The 21,754-nt window shown below is 42.7% G+C and overlaps 1 protein-coding gene across 1 annotated transcript; it reads right to left on the reverse strand.

Annotated features, from left to right (window-relative positions):
- Positions 1 to 15,492: 15,492 nt before the first annotated feature.
- Positions 15,493 to 21,664, reverse strand: timm44 (translocase of inner mitochondrial membrane 44 homolog (yeast)). The gene is made up of 13 exons (XM_076087997.1): positions 21,536 to 21,664; positions 21,026 to 21,130; positions 20,149 to 20,325; positions 19,973 to 20,053; positions 19,645 to 19,794; positions 19,206 to 19,342; positions 18,631 to 18,716; positions 18,113 to 18,205; positions 17,875 to 17,999; positions 17,554 to 17,604; positions 17,314 to 17,403; positions 16,828 to 16,938; positions 15,493 to 16,200 (listed from the first exon to the last, which is right to left on the reverse strand). The coding sequence occupies exons 1-13, from the start codon at positions 21,563 to 21,565 to the stop codon at positions 16,081 to 16,083; spliced, it is 1,356 nt and encodes a 451-aa protein (XP_075944112.1). The 5' UTR covers positions 21,566 to 21,664; the 3' UTR covers positions 15,493 to 16,080.
- Between the last annotated feature and the right edge of the window lie 90 nt (positions 21,665 to 21,754).

The raw sequence follows: 21,754 nt of genomic DNA on the forward strand, positions 1-21,754 counted from the left end.
CTTCTCATCCCATTGGTTCATAAGCCATTGGTCCACACAGTCTCTTCGTGTCTCTCCTCAACTCATTCTCTCCCAACTCGACACCTCATTCCTTCCTCCATTTCTTAAACTGCCAAATCCGCCTGAAATGCTCCGTCCTCTTCCTGCTCTTGCAGTTCATGTGGGGGAACCAGTTGCATCGGTGCAATCTGTTGCCACCTGCTGCCATCCCTCCATCCCACTGCCAGGTGCTACTGCTGCCAGTCGCCTCACCCTTGTTCCGAGCAGAGCAGGACAGACCTCGAGTGTAGGAGCAGGTGGTAAACGGGAGAGAGAGAGAGAGAGCAGTGGCAGACGGGTGGTACGTGGAGAGAGGCCTTAATACGATTTATTGCTGTAATTATTTTGGTCCTCACAGACTCACCTCCACAGTTGATATGTAATTGATAAAGGAATGATGCCAAACTGCTGCTTCCTGGAACATTTTCTTTTGCCAAGAAGTAAGAGATGATGCTCCATGTGGAAATAACACTTACTAAACCCCCGCACCTACTGTATGACTGATGTGATTTTCCCACTGAGGTTCATCAACAACTGGCAAAATGGCAGAATCTGAAATTGTGTAATGTTGGAAACGATGCGAAGAAGCAAACCAACCCAAGCTGAGGTCTGATGACTTTTTGTATCCTCCAATATACATTTCCTCTGTTTACAGTAATCTCCCAAAACTCTGAGCGGAGGCCAACAAAGTGCAGGTTATGTTACTGAACAATGTCAGATATTCCCCGCAGGTTCATCTCACAATGGCGAGAGTGTGCGGGCGAACACAGCGGAGTGTTCAAACCTTTGTTAACCCAGTTGGACGTACTTCTATTATCACTGTGCTAATTCTAATTAAAGCCATTTTCTCTAGGAACAAAATGGCAGCTTCACATTAGGGGCTGGAAATGTGTGTGTATGTAAGTGTGTGTGTGTGTGTGTGTGTGTGTGTGTGTGTGTGTGTGTGTGTGTGTGTGTGTGTGTGTGTGTGTGTGTGTGTGTGTGTGTGTGTGTTCATCCCCTGCGGAGTGAGTGTGTGGGTGTGGGCAAGTACATTACGGATGTAATGAAAGTGAGTGTGTCACTTTTCCCAGGCGTGTTTTTCAAATGTATGTGTATGTGTGTGTGTGTGTGTGTGTGTGTGTGTAGGAGGCTGTGAGTGGAGCTACAGATCCCACAACTGACATGTTGACTAAAATCTGCCGGCTTGATAACCTGAAAGGCATATGTGCATGATTGTGTCATGTGCATAATACTCCTGTAAGTGAAAAATTCATCTTTTCTGCTTTTGTGTGCGTGTCTGGCTCTGTGTGGGCGGGTGGAAGCGCAGATGGAATCAATAAGCCTGATAATGAGATCTGAGGGGTGTCATTATGGCGGCCCCTCAGGTGTTCAACGCCTCCTCTTCCGTAAAGAGCATCGTTGTCTCCTCTGACCAAACACGCACGTCATTAACCTTTTGAGGCAACACAAAGCCAAACAGACGCTATGACATGTTCAGTTGTTGGAAGCAAATACAGCTTTTCTTCTCTCTTTGGAACAAATACTTGTAATTTCGCAAAAGGTCTAAAAACAAGTTAATCCTTCTGGTTGTGTTTTAGCAGCAGTTTGGACGTGTTTCATAAGGTTGAAGGTTTAATTTCCTCCAATTATAAATTGTCACAGTGAAGAAGTCTGTGATGAGATTTCAGCAGCATGATTTACTTATTGCTCCATTTGGAGCATAAGGTCCTCTCTAATTCAGTATCTGTTAACGTTACCAAATAAAGTGATTTCTGTCAAGCTGACTGACCGAGCACAAAGCAATATGCGGCATTTTACGATTGTCAGCAGTGGAAATTATTTTCTGAAAATATCCCACAATAATTCAAGCTTTCTGACTGCACTATCTCACCAAAATAAACTTTACACAACTTAATAATGCTTATATTTACAGAAGAAGCTCGAATAGGCATTACATCATCTGTAGACATTAAATGAGCAAACCGTTCAGTATGTTTGAGGAGAGTTGACAATGTTCTCCTCATTCCTGAAACCTAATCCCTCCCATGTCGACCACCAGCACAGGGATTATTTCACTAATATGCTGGAAAATCAGTGGCCGCTGTTTTCAAAGTGAAAGTGGAAAAGTCAACAGGGTGTCTGAAAGTCATTAATACCTCTGGGAATCAGAGCGCTTTTGTAGCCAGTGACCTTCAGAGCCATGTCACTTCCCCTGTGGTGTGTTAGTACACGTGCTTGTGTGTGTGTGTTTGTGCGTGTGTGTGTGTGTGTGTGTGTGTGTGTGTGTGTGTGTGTGTGAACCTCACTGTAGGGGCTTGGCTGATTGAGTGGTATAAAGGGACCTTGCTAAATTGAGTGTAGGGAGACTGTCCTGACTCCTGAAACCAGAATGACACAAGTTTAGTTCCCTATGAAACACATGTGGGTGCATTAGCAGACCATGTGTGGCACTGGAGCAACATAAAACATTAACCGCTTCGTTCTCATCCATCGTGAGCTATTGTATAAATTAAATATAAATTAAATATAAATATAAATTAAATTCAGCAAAGATGCTTCCGTGGCTGAAACACAATGCTGGATCAGCACATTTCTGCAGCACGAATGTACGTAATCTAAACAAGCAAAGGATTGGACGTCTAATTACACGAAGCTATCAACACAGAATTCCAAATACTTCTTCGTGACAATTTACAGAATGATCTTTGAAGTTTAAACCCACATTTCAGCAGCAAAAAAAATACAGTTTGAATGTATGTGTGTATACGTGTGTGTCTTTGTGTGTCCTCTGCTGAGAGCAGAAGCGTCGTCTCCAGGGTGGTTTTCAAGCTGCAGGGGAGGTGATCGGTGAAAAGGGTTTAATCGTTCCCTCTCAGTCCCATTCAATAGCTTCACCCTTGGTTGTCTCAGCACCACCACTGTGGAAGCTCACCCATCCTTCCAGTCCCTGACAGACAGACACACGCCTTCACCCATCAGTCCCCAAACTACTCCTCTTTGCTGTTCCGCGCTTAACGGTCCATTTCATATTCTATTTTGGTTTAATTACTCGACAGTATCTGGCTAGGTAGATCCAAGGTCTTAGTATGCATAGTATGTGTGTGTGTGTGTGTGTGTGTGTGTGTATGTGTGTGTGTGTGTGTGTGTGTGACCGTTTGACAACAGTTTGATTGTACAGTTATTGAAGGAGTTGCATAATGTCATTTAATACATTGTGTGTAAAGTCCACTAATGGCCATATTTTTCCATTGTTTTTTTATTTGTTTGTTAATGATAGTAGGCATTAATCAGACATTTACAGATGTCTTTCAGACAATGTACACTGTATATACAGATCTTCCGATGAAGTCCATTTTAGTTCTGCACATATAGAACAAGGAGTGAAAAAAACTTTTCCATTGTTTTTAAAAGAGTACTCCACAGACTTAGCACAGCACTCAAACGGCAACCTCCAATGTTGAGAAATGAAGCCATCGTGGAAGTTCCTCAAATGGCCCACTTGTTAAAATGCCCAACTTCATGCTATAGTTGCAGCTATTGTTGCCTTGAGCCACTATCCTAAAGCAGAGATGAGGGGCGGGCTACAGACAGTCAGGTAAACCATAATTCCTTTCAAACTCCACACCTCCAGATTGTTTTCATTTTCAAACTTTTGTCTTCAGTCCCAAGGGACACCCCTTGAGGCGATTTATCCGTTTCTTCGTAGTTCCCATTGCTACAAAGGCTTCGTGTATATTATGGGTGCAGTTCCCCTTGTGTGTAACAGTTGCAGATCAATACCTCGAGGCTGTCCATCAGCTCAGCTTAGTTTTTAATGAGACATTAGCTCAACCCCTGACCTTGGTGAGAGCATTCTGAGGATTTATTTTCTCTCCCCAGAAGGTGTGTGATGTGATTAAAGGCATGGTCTTAGTTATTCATAACAGCTTTCATTATGAATGGATGTCAAACTGTAGCAAACAACCCTTGAGGAGAAATACTTTGTATCTGCTCGGTGTGATTCTGAGCCTGGGGACATTTATTACTTCAAAACCTAAAGCAAAATGGCTGATGACCATTTGATATCAGCTTTGGAAATGAAGTGTAAAGCTGTAAAGGTCTGAGCACGCTGACGAAGTGAACAGTGATTGGAGGGCTTTGTTGGACCAGGCTGCCGAAATCATTTTGTATTGCTACTCACGGTGTCATTTTCCTTCTCGGGGAACAAGAGAGAGAGAGAGAGCAAGTGAGAGAAAGGGAGGGATCGTGAGGAGGGGAGACTGAATTAAATTAAGATGAGAGGACACTTAGTTCAGATAACAGAGTCTGATGGAGCCAGTTGACTGATGATGCACCGTTTCAAATTTTCTCCACACGCTTAGCAACGCCAGAGGATTAATTCTGGTTACATTTGGAGTGATTGATCATCCATATAAATTAATGAAACAAATAGTAAATATATTAATAACGAATGAGGGATCAGCCTTGCCAGAGAGGCAACCAGCCCTCCTGCTGCAATGCATCACTTTCAAATTTGTCATTTGCCTTTTTTTTTAATATGCTGGTCCACCGTATTACACACACACACACACACACACACACACACACACACACACACACACACACACACACACACACACACACACACTCGATGTGGCCTGTTTAACCCTACTTGAAAGCCAATAAGTCAATATGATCCCTCTACCTGGGATCAAAGGCCAAGGATCAATCTCCTCTGACCCATGTGACACTGTGAAGGAAAAATGCCACGCAGAGTTGCTCCTCTACGAATGAAGATATCAGGTTTTGAGCTGCTGAGTGATTGACCCATTGAGCCTTTCTGTCAATGGATCGATGGATGCCCACTGACACTGTGGAGTGGAGTGCAGTTCTCCACAGCCACACAGAGAGCGACCAGCCAGGAAATTAGATCTGCAGGTCAGCATCGCATCACCGCCACTGCTGCTCTGCATCCGGCCTGCATGAGGCAAGTCCACTCGCTCAATACAGCTGACATCACATCAGCGCAGTGAAAAAGCAATTACTGGACCGAGCTTGTGACGACAGCTAACTAATGAAAATTGGAATTTTACATGTAATTATGATCGTTTTCAAAAATGAAGTAATAGTGGAATGAATAAGATGAATAATGCCAAAATAATTCATTCATAATCTTTTGTCCTATATGGTAATTATGGAATTGCCAATTCCATTCATTCATGGTTCTTTCATATAATTGATGAATTAATAATCTTATTTTACAAATTAGATATATTTATTCTACTGTATTTCAGACCGTTTCATACTTGGAGTTTGAAAGAACTTCCCAAGAACTGTGTTCGCCTCCGTGTGTGTAGTCTGACTCATCTGTTGGCACCCAGTGGTATTTAGCTCCAGCATGACACCTTCAAGTTATTTACAGCGAGAGGGGGACAGAAGTACAACATGAATCCCCCCCCCCCCCCCCCCCCCCCCTTACTCAAAATGAAGTGGGGTAAAATTCTAAAGTTCTAATATGTACCCAGGAAAATATATATGGATGATATACATACATTTCAAAATGCAGGAACTTAAGAAAAGTTTCAGGAAAGAGCACCAGGTGGATACTCACATGAGCTCCAGTGTTCATGGTCCATGTTCAGTTGAGTTGAGGGAAATTTTAAAAAATCCTGCTCTTTTCTTAGACAGAAAGAATTTTTTAATTTGCAAAGATTAAGATTGTAGTTTTTTTAAAAATCAGCAAAAGTTTGGTGGATAATAAAAAGTTTTTTATAGTTTAATTCTACGATTCTAGGCGCTAATGGTGAATACCTGAGGAAAACTGAATGAGAGTTATTCAGAGATTCATGGGTCATGGGCAGAATCTGAACTTGTGCTGGGGACTCATTACAAATTCAAAATTACCTCTGCTCTCTTCATCAGCCACTGAAAATGGAAGGTAGGTGGTTGGAGAGCAGTTTTGATAGTTTTGTCTGGGATTTAATTTCCCCCACTTCCTTAATCCGCCCCTTTCTACCTTCCTCTCCTCTTTTTCTGCTGTCTTCTGCCTGCTATCCATTATACAATATGAATTGAATATGCTTTGCTGAGAAATATAAGCCATTCATCATAGTGTGGTGAGGCCCAGGACACCGCCAAGCTGCACGTTTCATAGGCCAGTAAGCCTCAGCAGTAGCACGGGCCAGCTGTAGAGCTGCTAATGCCTCTATTTATTCCGCCAGGCAGGCCTGACACAATCCGTCACTCCAGGCCCGACTACCCTGACTCTGTGTCACACCTTTTATGCTGCTCCTAAGCAAACATCTCTCCAGTCCACAGATTGGTCTTTGTAAGGATGGATGGATGGGTAGATGGATGCAGAGAAAGAAAAACAATAAGCATGGGTGTGAGAGAGAGAGAGAGAGAGAGAGAGAGAGAGAGAGAGAGAGAGAGAGAGAGAGAGAGAGAGAGAGAGAGAGAGAGAGAGAGAGAGAGTGGGAGACATGGGGGGCAAGATAGAGAAGAAAAACTGAGGAACAGGGAACTAGATACAACAAATACAACTGGTATATTCCTTAATATTTAGGAGTCAGCTAACAGCAACATGGCCTTATGGCAATGATAGCCAATGCACCATATTGGTCCAGAATGATTGTCATGCAATTTGGTAAAAATAATCATGATGCCCATTTGTAATTTTGAGTGAAATGTCTCAACAATTTCTGTATGGATTATTAAATATGGTTCAAACATCCATGCCCCCTGCAGGATAAATTGTAATAGGCTAACTTTACTGATCCCCTGACTTTTCATCTCGCATCCCCATCAAGGCAACATTTGAATTTGTCCAATACTTTGGTTTATGACCAAATATGTGCAAAACGAATTACATTTCCATTAACCTCAGCTTAAATTTACTGCTAATAAGCACATTTTAGTCTGCTAACACACCAAACTAAGATTGGTGACCATGGTTAGCATCATAGTTGCTCAAATCAGCATGTTAGCATTGTTATCACGAGAATGTTGTGAGAATGAAACTAAATGACAGGTTCCTAATCTCTTACTACTATAATGCTGAAATCCATTGCAAGCACATTTCTGAGTTGGTATTATGGTATATGGTAAGCCTCTGAGCTTCACAAGCATCTACAGAGGACCTACATCACCACAGGGCCACTATCGACCGCAATCAAAAACAATATGGGTTAGATATGAGTTTTTAAGAAAGCAGCAGCTTCAACATCACTATAGCACATTTCCCAACACAAACATAAAATAAGAATGGAGGAAAAGCGAATTCTGACTCGAAAGACCCATTGCACCTTTTCCTTTCGGAGGTCGTTTTTTTCCCTTTTTTCTGAGTACAGTGGATCACAGCAGACTCCAGAGCAGAGTCCTTGTTACTGGCAGGAAGTAGGGTGTGGAGGATCACAGGGAAATAGCAGTCTGTGGGGAAGAAGAACTCATATTATCAAATACCATTCACGCATGGCTTTTAAATGACTGCAATTATTCTTTGAAGCACAATTAGCCCATGGAGGACTCTCTTGAGAACGGTGTGGTGGATTAACTATGTCACCCTGACACTTGTGAAATTTGACAGGGGATTGCAGGGAAACACTGCGAGCTGAGGAACACACAAGTTACAGTATATCAAAGTGACTTATGTTGCAAGTGTCCGTACAATAAATCTTCAACCAATACATTTTAGTGATCAAAGTTGAGCAGACACACACAGTCAAACAATAAAGAAAGCAATAAGAAAAAAACAGACACAGACCTTTGGGCTAATTAGCAGCGCTGAACCACGATGTATCGCAGGTCATCGCAGTCCCAAATCCTCACATTATCTAACATCACTAATCCTCAATGAGGAACTCGTTGGGTAAGGATTGCTGATAAGGGTGGACATGTTGAACATACTTGATTAGTGGACTCAAAATCACCAACAAGTGACCTCTCTCTACCCATGTGACTTAGAGCTGAAGTGAATTGCATGGAGGGACTTTCAAACTGCTCTTAACACTTCCTGCTCTGACCCTGACCTTGATAACTATTGATGAGACGATTGTACTCTTTATTCGCAACCTCATCTACCCGTCATGCTGAGGGAGAGAGAAAAACCAACCGTAGTGTGCGGACACACGCACTCAGAGGCAGAGAGGGAAAGAAGGCGTATATAGTGTATAGACTATACCATCTGCCTTCACTGCTGGGTCAAAGGCTCTGTGTGCTGGATATCAGTCAGAATATCCTCTATTTTTAGTGATTAGCAGTCTTTCTACAATGCAAATGCAAACCTCTGACAAGCTAACATTCATTTCTGCAGCTCACTGACCTCCATGACTGACATGGTAACAGTGTGGAAAGTGAATCAGGTCCTCCATCATCATTAGACTTATTGGAAGGCTGTGGAGAGCAGCGGTCAGACCAGCAGGGCAATTCCTGTAGCCCACTCCAGCTGTCCATTGGCCCCAGCCCCTGTCTGATTTACTCCTATTGATCAGCTTTCACTGGAGGTGAGGCGATCTGACACAGTGTCGTCCCACAGGGCCCATGAAAAAGAATGGGTCGAAGGGGAAACATGTATTAGTCATGGTATAGTCACTGAAAATGACCATTTTATTGTTTCTTGTGAACTCTGGCCAACATACCTCTTCTATTCCACTTCTTTGTCTGTCCTTTGTCACTACACACTTTAATTCTCTCCTATATGATATACTGTGGTATTTTCCTCAGAGGTTGTCTGTGGGCCAGAAGTTAACGGCCATGTTTGAAGCTCCTCAGGACAACTTACAAAGCCGTGTGCGTCTGTTAAGAAGAGGAGCTTGTATTTACAGCCACCTTTATCTCTGCTCGTCCACTGAAATATCTTCCTGTAGAGGCTAATATGGGCACCCAGGCCACTAAATCTTATGACATATTAGACCTCTGAACGGGAACAGTAAACACAGCCGGCTGGAGGGAGAGCAGTGGCTGATCAATAGAAACAGCATTTGCTTCCATTGTTTTTCCTCCTCTCAGCAGAATCGCCATTCTCATAAAGAATCTGCTGCCTGCAATTAGGGTGGGCTTGCTGATGGTGTCTTGGGTGGACAGCGGATTCGATTTAGAGAAAAGGGGGCGAGGGGGAGGAAGAGAGGTGATAATGGAATTGAAACACTTAGAAAGTGGCTAATGCATGAGATTCAAAAGGATGGGAAAGCATGAAAAACGATAAGAAAAGATTCAGGTATTAGTGGGTGTGAAAATGTATACTGGGAAAGAAGCAGCAATCTTTGAATGGTAACCTACCTTAAATGAAGGAAACGTAAATGTTGATATTTGTGCATTGATATTGTATCATCTACAGGATATGTACTGTATGTAGTGGTGCCTCTCTTGGCATACAGTTGTACTCCTATACAGGGGTATGTAGGATACAAACAGTGAATCAGATTGTCCTTACTTAATGTAAATATACAGAAGGCTATATTTCCCTATTGGTATTATTTATATTCATTGGTCAGATGGCATCAGCAGCAGAAACAGCATGCAGTGCACTAGACATGCAGTTAATTGGGTTAATAAAGAACATGCCGATTAGTGTAGTTTTAGGTTGGCTTCATTTGAGTTTACTTGAAGAATTTTAAATAGATTAAAGGATGGGAGCCAAGAAGTGGGCTCCCTCAATGAACTTTGGCTACGCCTTCAGTTTCACACCAAAAGTTCATTTGAATTTAGATTTCTCTGTTGGCATTTTTTGCTCCCGTCACATTTTTCTCTCTGTGGCTTTGATTTTCACTGCAATATATAAATCCTGCACCTCTATGCAAACAGTACAGCCATGAAGCTAGAAGCAGAGAAAACTCCAAAATGTCTTTTGTTCAGTATAACATAAATCATAAAAAAGAAAAAATATGCTAGTTGAATTTCTTTTTCTTTTATTCAGGGCGAGATTTTAAATGATACATGTAGAATATAATGATTTTGATGAAATATCACAATTCAGAGGGTTAACCCACTGAACCCAACATACGTTTTTATCTGCCATATCAATAAAGCATAATACACAGATTTAGCATTAAACAGTGGAATTAAATATAAATGGAACTAAACAAACACATGACACCATCAAACTGATGAACCTTAAAGAATAACTCAGGTCTGGTTAGTGGCAGTGCAAACAGGGAAAGGTTTTCTCTTTATAAGAGCACTGATCCAGGGCAGATAGAGTTCACCTGTTGTCTAATGGACTCCAGACAGCACAGGTGAGCCTGTAGCTCCTCCCAGAGCTCATCGGAGTCATGGCAGACATTTAAGAATTTCAACACAGCCATAACACTAAATGATGTCTTACCTTTGCTGTTTTGTGTTTGAAAGTTGTGTTTGAGAGATTCTACACTGATCACATCAAATCAAGCCGATATTTTCTCTGCATACCTTTTCTGTTCTTTGCTATCTAGGTGTGATATAAGTGACATTGGTGGTGAAGAGTGCAAGCATTATGTAGGCTACCTTCGTGTGTAACAATATCCCAATTGAATCCATACTGCATGCAACAGTAGGTACTTTGTAAGGGCAGCAGCAGTACTAACGGTAAAAAGAAAAAGTATGCAATTTGGAACTCAGTCACTTCATTTTTCCTTGTTTAAAACCTGGCGCCTACATCACACTAAATGCCACTCAACTGCTGAAAGTTTGGTTGGAGATTCGGGTGTGCTATGCTAGTAGCGGCTAATGTGTCCTCAAGCCACTAGCCTAAGTGATGTCACTCGAGGACATTTATCAGATTTTGTGTGCAGCTCCTTTTCAACTCACAAGACCTATGGCACCGAGACTTGTAAACAGACTTTGGTGTGTAAAATCGACACAGTCCCCCTTTAATTGAAGATGGAATTGAAAGTGACAGAGAGACAGACAGAGACAGAACGGCTTAAAGGAAGAAGCATTGTTCAATTAGGGAACTGTAGTGAATATGTGAGAAAGGTGAGTCTGTTTCATGACCTGGAGTAACCGGCCTGTGCCACTACGCAGAGTGTGATCCGGCCACAGTGAGTATTTATCAGCACTGACGCATGCAGACACACAGAGAGCTGTGTCTGACACAGCAGTACTGCGACCACGTTTCTGTGATAATGTTGGGCCTGGGAGTTCCAGCACGTCTGCCACGTCCTGCTGGTCTCTGGATGTGCATGCTTGGGTGAGACAGGGGACTGGTTAGAGCACTCTCACTGCCCATTACTGCTAAACAGGCACACCTGACCCTCCATAAATTTGCTGCCTGCTTTGCCACTCATTTCCAATGCAAAACAAGTACTGTCTGTCTGCCTGTCAGTCCCTCTAACTCTATCTCTCTCTCTCTCTCTCTCTCTCGCTGACAACACTTCTCTATCTCCTTCCCTCTCATTTTTGTTAAAGGTAAAGGGATTTTTTTCATAACACATGTCCAAATTTGGTATCGCTGTCTTATCTTATGGGACCGGCGCGATATATGAAAATGAGATAAGGATATATTGACCACTGACTTTTATAGGAAGACACAAAAGCTCCTCAGTATTAGATCCACTGTTAGAGCTGCAATAACAAGGGTAGCTTTATGAAAAGATGAAGAGGATAAACTTTAGAAGAAAAATGTAATTTTAATGTGAGGCAATATCCCCAAATAAAAGCCTCAAAGATCTATTATTGAACCATCCTCAGCAAAAGGTACAGAAGCTACGCCACCTTTTTGTCATAATATGCTTGAGAAAAAACAATGAATTGCATTGTTCAGGAACACATAAAAAAACATTCACCGCAAAGATGACTTTGGTTGGTTCATCTAAAATACAAAGAACACATTTGCTTAATGTGCTGCGGAGGTAAGTAGCCATGCAGATGACTTAGTTTATTGGGCTCCACCCAAATGCAATGGAGGTGAAGTAAAAAGCCCCAAAAAGGGAGATTGCTTGGACACTGTGATGTTGTACCTGGTCTGGGGTTACACAAAAAAACAAAAAACCCAGAAAACAGAATGTTTTTTGTCATTGTTTTTGTTTATATATATATATATATATATATATATATATATATATATATATATATATATAATCCCTCTCTCACCGGGACACCCTCCTGACCTTTCTGACCCTCTGTGGTCTGCACGTATGAATGTGAGTGTGTGTGCTCTTCCCTGTGTGCCCATGAATTGACATGAGCACCTTACACATGCATGCACATGCTCTTTCTAAAAGACTGACTGTGCACGGGCACATCAGAGAGTTCTTACGGCCAGTGCTCAACTTCCGATCATGTAAGAACAACGTCATGTTGCATTAAGCCCACCTGGAAACATCTGATGCATAAAATTGTTTTTTCTTTGCCACTCGGCGGAGTAAGACAGTTACCATTGTCTGCCATCATATTGCTTCTGCTATTTGCTATAATCAGATACAAGACAGGATGCAGTTAAGCTGTATAGACTTAATTAGATGGAATGAGGACCAGAGAAAATGCTGGTTAAATCGCTCTTCAGGAGAATGGGTGCCAGGGGAGCTCAAGGACAGTTAATGGGGCATCAGACAGACGACAGGAAAGAAAGGAAATGAAATAAAGGATGGCTGACATGTGTTGGAAAATTTCCATTTGTGACATAAAGCTGAATAGGAACCATAAGGGGTGGGGAACCTAACACCACAGTCGGTTACTTTAATGGCATCGCTTTTAAAGCTTGTACAGTCGATGATATTTGGCCTCACGTTGCTTCGTTTCTTTTACTGTTCTTTGTTCACTGTTTGGTCAAAAAAGGCACCTGGGAATAATTTTAACATTTAAAAAGACTTTGAGTTGTGTCTTACATGTTGCTTCCATTTTGATGATGTTTTATGACTTGTGATTTTTTTTCTTCCTTCTTGAGCAGTTGTCACTCAGCTTGTTAGTCCGGCTGCAACCGCCTACCTGGATACCAGGCCACGGCGTGGTGTCAGCACTCACCCGTCGAGTATGAGTGTCTATGCGACACTTCTGCCCTACTTCTTTGGGACTTGGCCTGGTACCATGTGTGTGTGTGTGTGTGTGGAGGGGGGGGGGGGGCATACATGTGAGAGTAGCCCCTGGTTGGCCAGCTGGCAGTTACCTTCTTTGCTCTTCAGACAGTCATGAGGTTTGTAGTCTGCATGTGTGTGGGTCAGAGTAAATATCCCTGTTGAGTTCACTTCACAAAGCCGTTAACTACCCATGTGTCCACGTGTGTTTCCTTGCAACTTGTGCAGTCAGCATTTAAGCAGTGTGAACAAATGTGTGTGAGTGAGTGAGTGCACTCATCATACGTTATTCAGTAAGATGAGATAAACCTTTCAAAGAGAAGTCATCTGTGTAAGCATAGGTTATTTCTGGGGTTAGTTTTAGGGCTTCAACCAGGTTTACATTTGCATCTAGTATTAAGGTGAGGCATTAGAATTAGTTTTAAACTCAAATCTGGGGATTATTTGGAAGGGTGGTAGTTTATAGGAGCATGTTTGCATATTTTATCTCATTAAGATATACTTGACATTATTACCAATCATTTTCCAATCCATATCTTTGCAGTAAAGATTGAATCCCTACATTCCTAGCATCAGGACTTTTTTGTCTAATGACATAATATTTATGTGGTAACATTGTTGTAAGCTTGATCTATTTTCTTGTTGAGGCGTTTGCATGTCTCAGGTTCACCACAATCTACTTGAGCATTAAAGCTGCAACCTTTTAAATACAATATCAAACGTATTATTTTACAGTGTCCAGGTTTAGTTACATTTGGGTTTTACGGTAACATTTTCTGACAGCATCTCAAAGTGCAACACGTAGCTTCTTACGTCTCAGCTGTAAGTGTTTGAATGCAACATTGAATAAATGGAAAAACAGCTCCGGTTGGAAACTGCACCCAACAGGGAATACAACACACACACAAAAAAAACTAAAGGTGACTAAACATTTAGTGCAAGCTGATTATCACACATGTACAACATGTAAATCAATCTAAAGTCAGCTCGTTGTGAAAGGCCTTGGTGCAAACGTGGTGTCAGATCTTCTCTTGGTCAGTGGCTGTCTGATAGGATCCAGCCGACTGACCACATTGCCCAGTAGTGAATTCTCCAGGGTGGCTCCTCTGAATACCTGTGTTGAGAGCAGTGTGTGTGTGTGTGTGTGTGTGTGTGAGGGTTGCTGGGGGTGCATCCTGAGCGATGAATGCTACATTGGGGAGCTGTAACCTCAGCGCAACTCAGCAGCCTAGAGGATCAATCATCCAGGACAGCCCTGGAACAGTGGAGCACATATGCAGACGTACACAACATGCAAGTTTATTAGCCACCCCCACTCTACATTCTCACCCAAGGCTGCTGTAATCAATGGTGCCGCGTATGAGCTGCATGCTGCTCTGCATCCCACTATCGGTACTGAGCTGTCTGACTGCTGCCACGGACGATGAACAGCTACTGTGCAGAGATATCGCACCCTCATCTGCACCCTGTACCCAAAAGCATCTCAGGCACATGTCCCGAATGAAGCACAGAGACCCCCCAGGGGGATCCAGCCCAGATTGCATTTGCTCTTTTAAGATCATAGCGTGATAAAACCAATCAAAACAAGTGTAGAAAAAAAGTTCAGACATTTTAATTGAGGTGGTGACATCTTACAAAGTGAAAACGGGCAAAACACAGAGAATTAAAATCCACTCTAGACTTTCCTGTTGGTTTGACAATTGAAAATGTGTCAATGTTATTAAGCTTTGTTTGCAATCTACATTCTCTGGCCTTATATAAACTATTGCCTGCAGCAAATCAGAAGTAAACAGTCGGGTTACCAACACAAAATCAACACCATTAAATCTTTATATTAGATAAGACTTGTAATGAGGTGTAATTGTCATTGACATGAATCCAAATTACTTGTCAATAGAGCTTTTAACTCTAAAAGGTGTTTCAGTGGAATATATTTGCCCACACAGCCAGCAGAGGATTTCCAAAGAGCCCATCATGGACCCGTGATTTGACAAAGCTGAGAACTTATTGGTGAGACTTGGGGAAATGGGTGACATTCAGCCTTTGTAAGATAGGAGTTTTGGGTTGTTGATTGTAGGCCACATGACTCTGGTGTGTAGGGCAACGTCATGGCACATTGAACACATGTAGCGGTGATTTATAACCCATCACAACACAGAATGTCAAAGCCTTTCATCTGAACACAACCATATGATGGCACATGGTGTTAATGTCAAGACTGACAGCTGACGGTGATACTCCTCAGACCAAGGAAGCTGTCAAAATGGCCATGTTCATTTTCACATGTAACTTCACTTGAAGTAAATGAGTGCTCTAGCTCCGCTCTGTAAAAAGACACCCAGACAGCATGGCTCCCAAAGGAAATATAGCTAACACTGAAGTCCCACTTGAGGATTTAATTAAAGAAATAATAATTAGCAACTGTCCTAGGAGGACTCATGTGACATCCTCCAGATCAGGAGAGAAGCTTAACCATTTGCAAGGCAGAAGGTATGAAAATGTCTGCTAGAGTGAAAAAAAGGATTCTTTATTTTCATAATAAATATAGACTCACATTTTAACAATTACAATTACAGTTATTATACAAAGAAGGATCGAGGAAATAACTGATTGGCCACAACACACCGACCAACCAACCAGCGAGATAACAACGCCTCAGAGAGAGAGAGAGAGAGAGAGAGAGAGAGAGAGAGAGAGGGGGGGGTGGGGCCTGACATTTTTGACATTCTGCCATCAACTTGAAGTTCAGAGCCTCAGTTACAAATCGGCTTCCTTGATTTCCACATTTTCTTTTCTCATATTCATAATAAAAGAGCTGAATCCCTTCAATGCTAACGGTTGCACTGCACCAGTTTCAATAGCTGGACAGCCATGCAGGCGTTGAAGAAAATATGGCGAATGAGAGTTGTTGGTAGTCTACTGCCCCCTAGTGTGAGCAGTGTTTAGCAACACTACGCCACAATATTCCTGTTGTCCCCGTGTCCCACTCGTTTGTACCTCATCTCCATGTCCCCGCCCCCCCTTCACAGCCAGCTCCAGGGCCTGTACATGTACAGTATGTTCTCTCTCTGAGTGATCTGCGCATATCAAAGAGTTAGAGGATCTGTTCGGTGCTCGAGGCGGAGATGTCAAGCAGTCTCCAGGCAGCATACGGGTTTAGCTCCTCCTGGTCTCGACACAGAGCCCACACGTACATCATCCTCAGCACTTTCTCCTGGAGGGAGGAAAACAGATGGGTACACTTATTCTCAGCTGTTCCATTCTTCTTCAACATTGTAGAGCAGCAAAGAAGGACACACTTAAAATGTGATTTTAGAAAAATCAAATATAAAGAATCTGAACACTGGGCGGATGCCAACTGCTTGGTGGATACGTTGACCTCTTTACCAGTCACAGGTGTCCCTGAGGAGCCCTGAGCGCACAATATGGCTGATTTATAACCAATAAAGCTTTAATGTGGGTCTAAATAAAAAGCTGCTTAATTGTCTCGTAAAATGTTCTTGGTGCATCATTTATAAGACGTTCTAACACGTTTATGATTATGACAAAAGGCCAGCTAAAGCTTTGTGTGGACGTTTTTCACAGCAGACGTTTAGACTTGTTGTAGTAGGAAAACCACAGGTGACATTGATAACATTAACGATGTGTGCCAGTGAGCTACTATGACAAGTGAGAAGGTCTATTATTTCTAAGACGTTCCATGCCACAAAGTTAATTTACATTTACATTTGTTGTGTTTTAAATGCTCTTTAGTTTTAACATACAACCGATTCTATCAAATCAAAGCAGTGTTTGTGTATTTGATCGTGTGTGTGTGTGTGTGTGTGTGTGTGTAACTTACAGGGTCTCCCTCCACCACCTCTCCTTTGGTGTTTCGGATCACCATGACTAGCTGAGCCTGGAAGGTGATGATCAGCACTGGACCCTGGTCCATCATCTTCCCCATGGCCAACTGGAGTAGAGGATACATACATACTTCACTGAACCAACAAACGTGATATTTAGACAGCATTCACGTATTACAAAGGCTATCATGGCTCGAGAGATATTTAACAACAAATAGGTTATGGTTAGTCTGCAAGGACTTCAAACCCAGTCTGACTTGTATACTTTGATCATGCGTATTTGCAAACCTTGTCCCTGCAGATCACCATATAGCCTCGAACCACAAGCTCTCCAAATCAAAGCACAATCCCTTGCTGTGCATTATAAAGGCTCTTGATTGGCTGTCTGTTAGTGTTGCACCTTAACCTCTTTGATTCAGTAAAACCTGGGAGTGTCAAAGCTTAATTACTAATCCCGTGTAGCGTAGTCTGGAGAAACTTACATCAATATTGTCAATGTCCAGGATCTTAGAGTGGAAATGAAGTCCCATGGCCTTGGCTTGCTGAATTGGATGTGCCAGCTGGCTGTATGTCTACACACCCAACATGGAGAAAAAGAAGATAACATCATGCCCGCCCAATATGTACACCAATGTCTAACTTCAACCTTGACATATCCGTAAACAAAAGAAGCTTTCTGTGTTTCAGCACTTCTAGCTCAGAGAGTGAGAGAACAGCCGTACCGCTTCATAACACCAGTCCTTCAATACTACCAGCTCCCCTCGGATCATCGCCTGCATGGAGACAGAGCAAAACGTCACCTTAAAAAGAACTTCCTGGACACATCAGAACGGGTAAATCAAGACCTGACGGCAGAGGTCAACCTTTGTTTTATCACCGACACAAAATCCTAATAAAGATATGTACTGTAAATATATACATAAACATCATCAAGCGTTTGTCCTAACGTGATATATTCATTCACAAAACATTCTCAAATGGATTTAATGATTCTATTACACAGACACTGGTGCTGTACACGTGTTGTTTGCGGTCCAAAGTACCTCCAGTATATTGGGGATGATATCTCGTTCACACTGTTTGAGGAAGGAATCTTTGTCAAAGGACGGGTCCGCCTTCAAAATCTCTGTTAGTACTTCAGACATCTCCGTCTTAGAAAACAGCCCACCTAAACACACACACGAGGACAGGAAACACGTGGCATTCAGCAAACACATAATAAGCTGTGGAACAGCTGTGGAGCTGTGATTAACGCACCCTATCACACCAGAGTTCTCTCACCTATGATGTCAGTCATCCGCTCGGTGACGGCACGAGATGCTCTGACGAGGCTGTTCTCACTCTCGTCGTACTTCATCTTCATCTCAAAGAACCCTGCAGTGAAAGAAAGAATGAGAGCGTAGTGATCTTAAGCTCAAACCTGAGGCTTCGATCTCCTTCACACATGTACACACATGGAGGATGGAGATACACTCGGTCAGATCAGCAAATCCTTCAGTAGTCATAGTAAGTTCTTATACAGAAACTAGACATCGTTGTTCCTGTCATAAATATCAAGTGGTTGGACAGTGAATGAATTCCCGTATTACCGATTCCATCGGAGCTACAGGACGGCCATCATTTTGCTGATTGTAATCATCTGTAGATGTATCCTCTTACTGAAAAGTGATGGACCTTCTATGAACCGGCTCCTTCAGTAAATGCTTATTCGAGAATTGCTGGTGCACTCGTTAAAGGCTGACTTTAAGTAAACAACCGAGGATGCAGACAGACAGAAAAAGAGATCAGTTAGTCCTTACGGTTGAAGACCAAGTTGTTGTCTTTGAACTCCTTCCACTGCTGGGACCATTTGGAGTCTTTGTGGAGCACCATGCCCATCGCTTCCCTGAAGTACACACAAAGTCATGCTTCAAACGGCGGGCCGAGGGAAACAGGTGTTCCTGTTGACTTGCTGGCTCATGCTGACAATCACACTTTAACCATATCAACCCAGAAAGGAAAACACTGCAGTGGTTACATTACAATTAACGGAAGGAAATACTGGGAACACTATCAAGGTTCAGCTTTGAGAAGCGTTACTCTTATTACAAACAGAATGAAGACTCACCAGTGTCTCTTCTGGAAAACAACGGTTTGCTTATCTCTGCAAACTCTGATGTTTTCCTAATATTGCTTCAGATAAAGTCTGTTGGTACCTGACCAGATGTGACTCTCAGCTCTCACACTTTTTCAGCCTTGAGTTGGTTTTATTTCCCTTTCTTTTTAAATGATTAAACTACATGACGGTATTTACGCGAACATGAGAGGTGTGTCGCCCCCCCCCCCCCCCCCCCCCCCCCCCAGTATCGGGGCAAAGTAGAGGACACTCACGTACTCGTTGGCTTCGAACACCTTGCCGTCGTCTCCTGCCCCCTTGGAGGAGAACTCGCTCCTCTTCCTGAGCCTGGCAGGCGACCGATAAGGGCCGGTGTGACCCAGATCACCGATCTCCTGCTTCACGCTCTCCATGCCCTGAAGACGGATGAACAGGGAGCAGACGAGAGAACAAATAAGTTGCAGGCATATCGTTTACAGGACTCCGAGTTCCCTTTAGTCCTAATTCATTTCACAATCATATTTAATAGTACACTGCTATTTCCCTACTTTTATCCTTAACAATGGAGTATTTCCATTAACTGAATACGACAAATTATTTCCCTCACAGTGCAACAGAGAGAGCAGTATTTGTTTCAAGAGAAACAAAAAATAAAGAATGCGGTTCAACTTCTGGTAAACGAGGAAACATATCTGCAGTGTGCACAGTGACTCCTCACCTGTGATATGGCTCTGAACGCACCGCTCTTCCCCAACATCTCTCCACCTTTAGAGACAGACTCTGCTGAGGTCTTCGCTGTTTTGGCTGCCTCCTCCATTCCATCCTTGATTTTCTTTCCAATTTCTGTACGACCGACCTCCTCTAGCCCCTGTCCACACACACACACACACACACACACACACACACACACACACACACACACACACACACACACACACACACACACACACACACACACATTGTAAAGGTGGATAGATCAACTCGAAGATCGTATCTATCGGATGACAATCAAAAGAAAGGCCGAGTGAGATACTCGTCACATTTACCTCTTTAACTGTCTCAGAGATGTTTCCCAACTTCTTCTTGAGAACGTCGGAGGTCTTCACTGTTTCAGACTCTATCGTTTTCTGGGAAACAGACAGCGGGACATTAGCAAACCCCAACGCTAGCTTTTCCTAATAAAATGGATATTGGATAATGCTGTGTGCAGCCAAATACTAACATATTTCCTTCGAGCTTGTTTCAATGCATCCGACTCCTCCAGTTTTTTGGCCTCTTCCCGGAACTTCTTGATGTTGTCTTTCATGTCTTTGTTCTTGTTCAGCTCCTGCCTAATGTTCTCCAGCAATTCCCCGATGAAACCTTTTCTGCTGCCCCTCTCGCCGGACAAATACCGTACCTGCAGAAGACATGACTGAGTTACCTAGTTGGTATGAATAAGAAACATGTACAGTTGATTTACTTCTAGCATGTCTGGAGCAGTTCAATTAAACTTGAATTCATGACCTGCAGGGGGGGGGGGGGGGGGGGGGGGGGGGGGGGTGCCCTAATGATCAAGTGAATGATTAAGTGATCCTGCTTTTTTGCAAATGAATGCAGTCTCATAAAGCAGTCCTGCAGTAAATCCTGCATTAATGAAAGTTATGATGTTCAGTTAGAGGTGTTGATTCAAGTTAATGGTAATTTAGACACTGGCAGGTGTTTCTATCATTTTGTTCACCCCATTTATATAGAGTGCAAGCTTAATAGAAACACCTCGCAGCATAATGAGACAACTCAACAGCACAGTTCATCTCCTAAAACTACCTTAAAGTTAAATCGACACCTCTAACAAAGACTGAACTTCCTGATGTTAGGATTTACTGCAGGACTGTTGTACTAGACCGCTTCAGTTTTTACTAGGTGAACCCAATATTGGCATTCATTTTGTAAGGTTACAATACTATCCAAAAAAATCAACAATAAGTGTCTTAATTGCAGTGCGATTTGTTGGCCTTGAGCACAATCCAACCAAACATCTCCACAGAGGAAGACATCACACAGCTTCAGAATACCCAGAAACAGTGTGGAAGAAACAAAGCATTTCAGGGTGTTCATACCTGTGGAGAACACGCGAGGACCCCACGCATCCTGTAGACATTGGGTCTGTAGTGAAGTAGCAGGTAAGAGGAAGGAAACGCCACTGAGCCTCTTCTTACACATATCTGGATAGACACACAAACTGTAATAGACTGCTCGATAAACACGCAGCAACTGCCATGTTTGGAAGAAAACGCAGTAAATAGTCAGTTATCGCGTTTGACAGACATCTCAAGGCTTGGTGGAAAGGCAGAACATGCATCTACATACCCAAGTTTATTTAACTTACAAGGAAAATAATGTCAAGCGCTTCTCAGCTCAAACACCAGCTGGACATCCGACTAGTCCAAGAGCTAAGTTAGCCAAGTTAGCTAGCTAACGCTACGTTATCAGCCTCATCATGAAAACAAACCAACAATCCAACGCTACCAGTCACTGGTAGTTCAAAAAAAACGTTCGAGTTGCCTCTTTAACTTTTGGTGGTAATTAAATGCCGATATTTTATGTGACACTAAGTCCCCGGCACTCACCTGGTAACACCGACACAAGGGGTTCGCCATCTTGAATGTAATGCCTGTGACCTTCTTCCTGCGAAGACCGTCTATAACCACGAGGGGCTCGTGAGAGTTCGACAGAGCAATATCCTCCCGCGCGCTTTAACTCCACACTGGCGTCATTTCACTACATGCACCATGACATTAGCATTTTCATTATCGTAAACAAGTACAACTCTGAGCAAATATTAATAC

This window comes from Anarhichas minor, unplaced genomic scaffold, assembly GCF_050575085.1.
Source record: "Anarhichas minor isolate MPS153535 unplaced genomic scaffold, ASM5057508v1 ptg000010l, whole genome shotgun sequence".
NCBI classification, from domain to species: domain Eukaryota; kingdom Metazoa; phylum Chordata; class Actinopteri; order Perciformes; family Anarhichadidae; genus Anarhichas; species Anarhichas minor.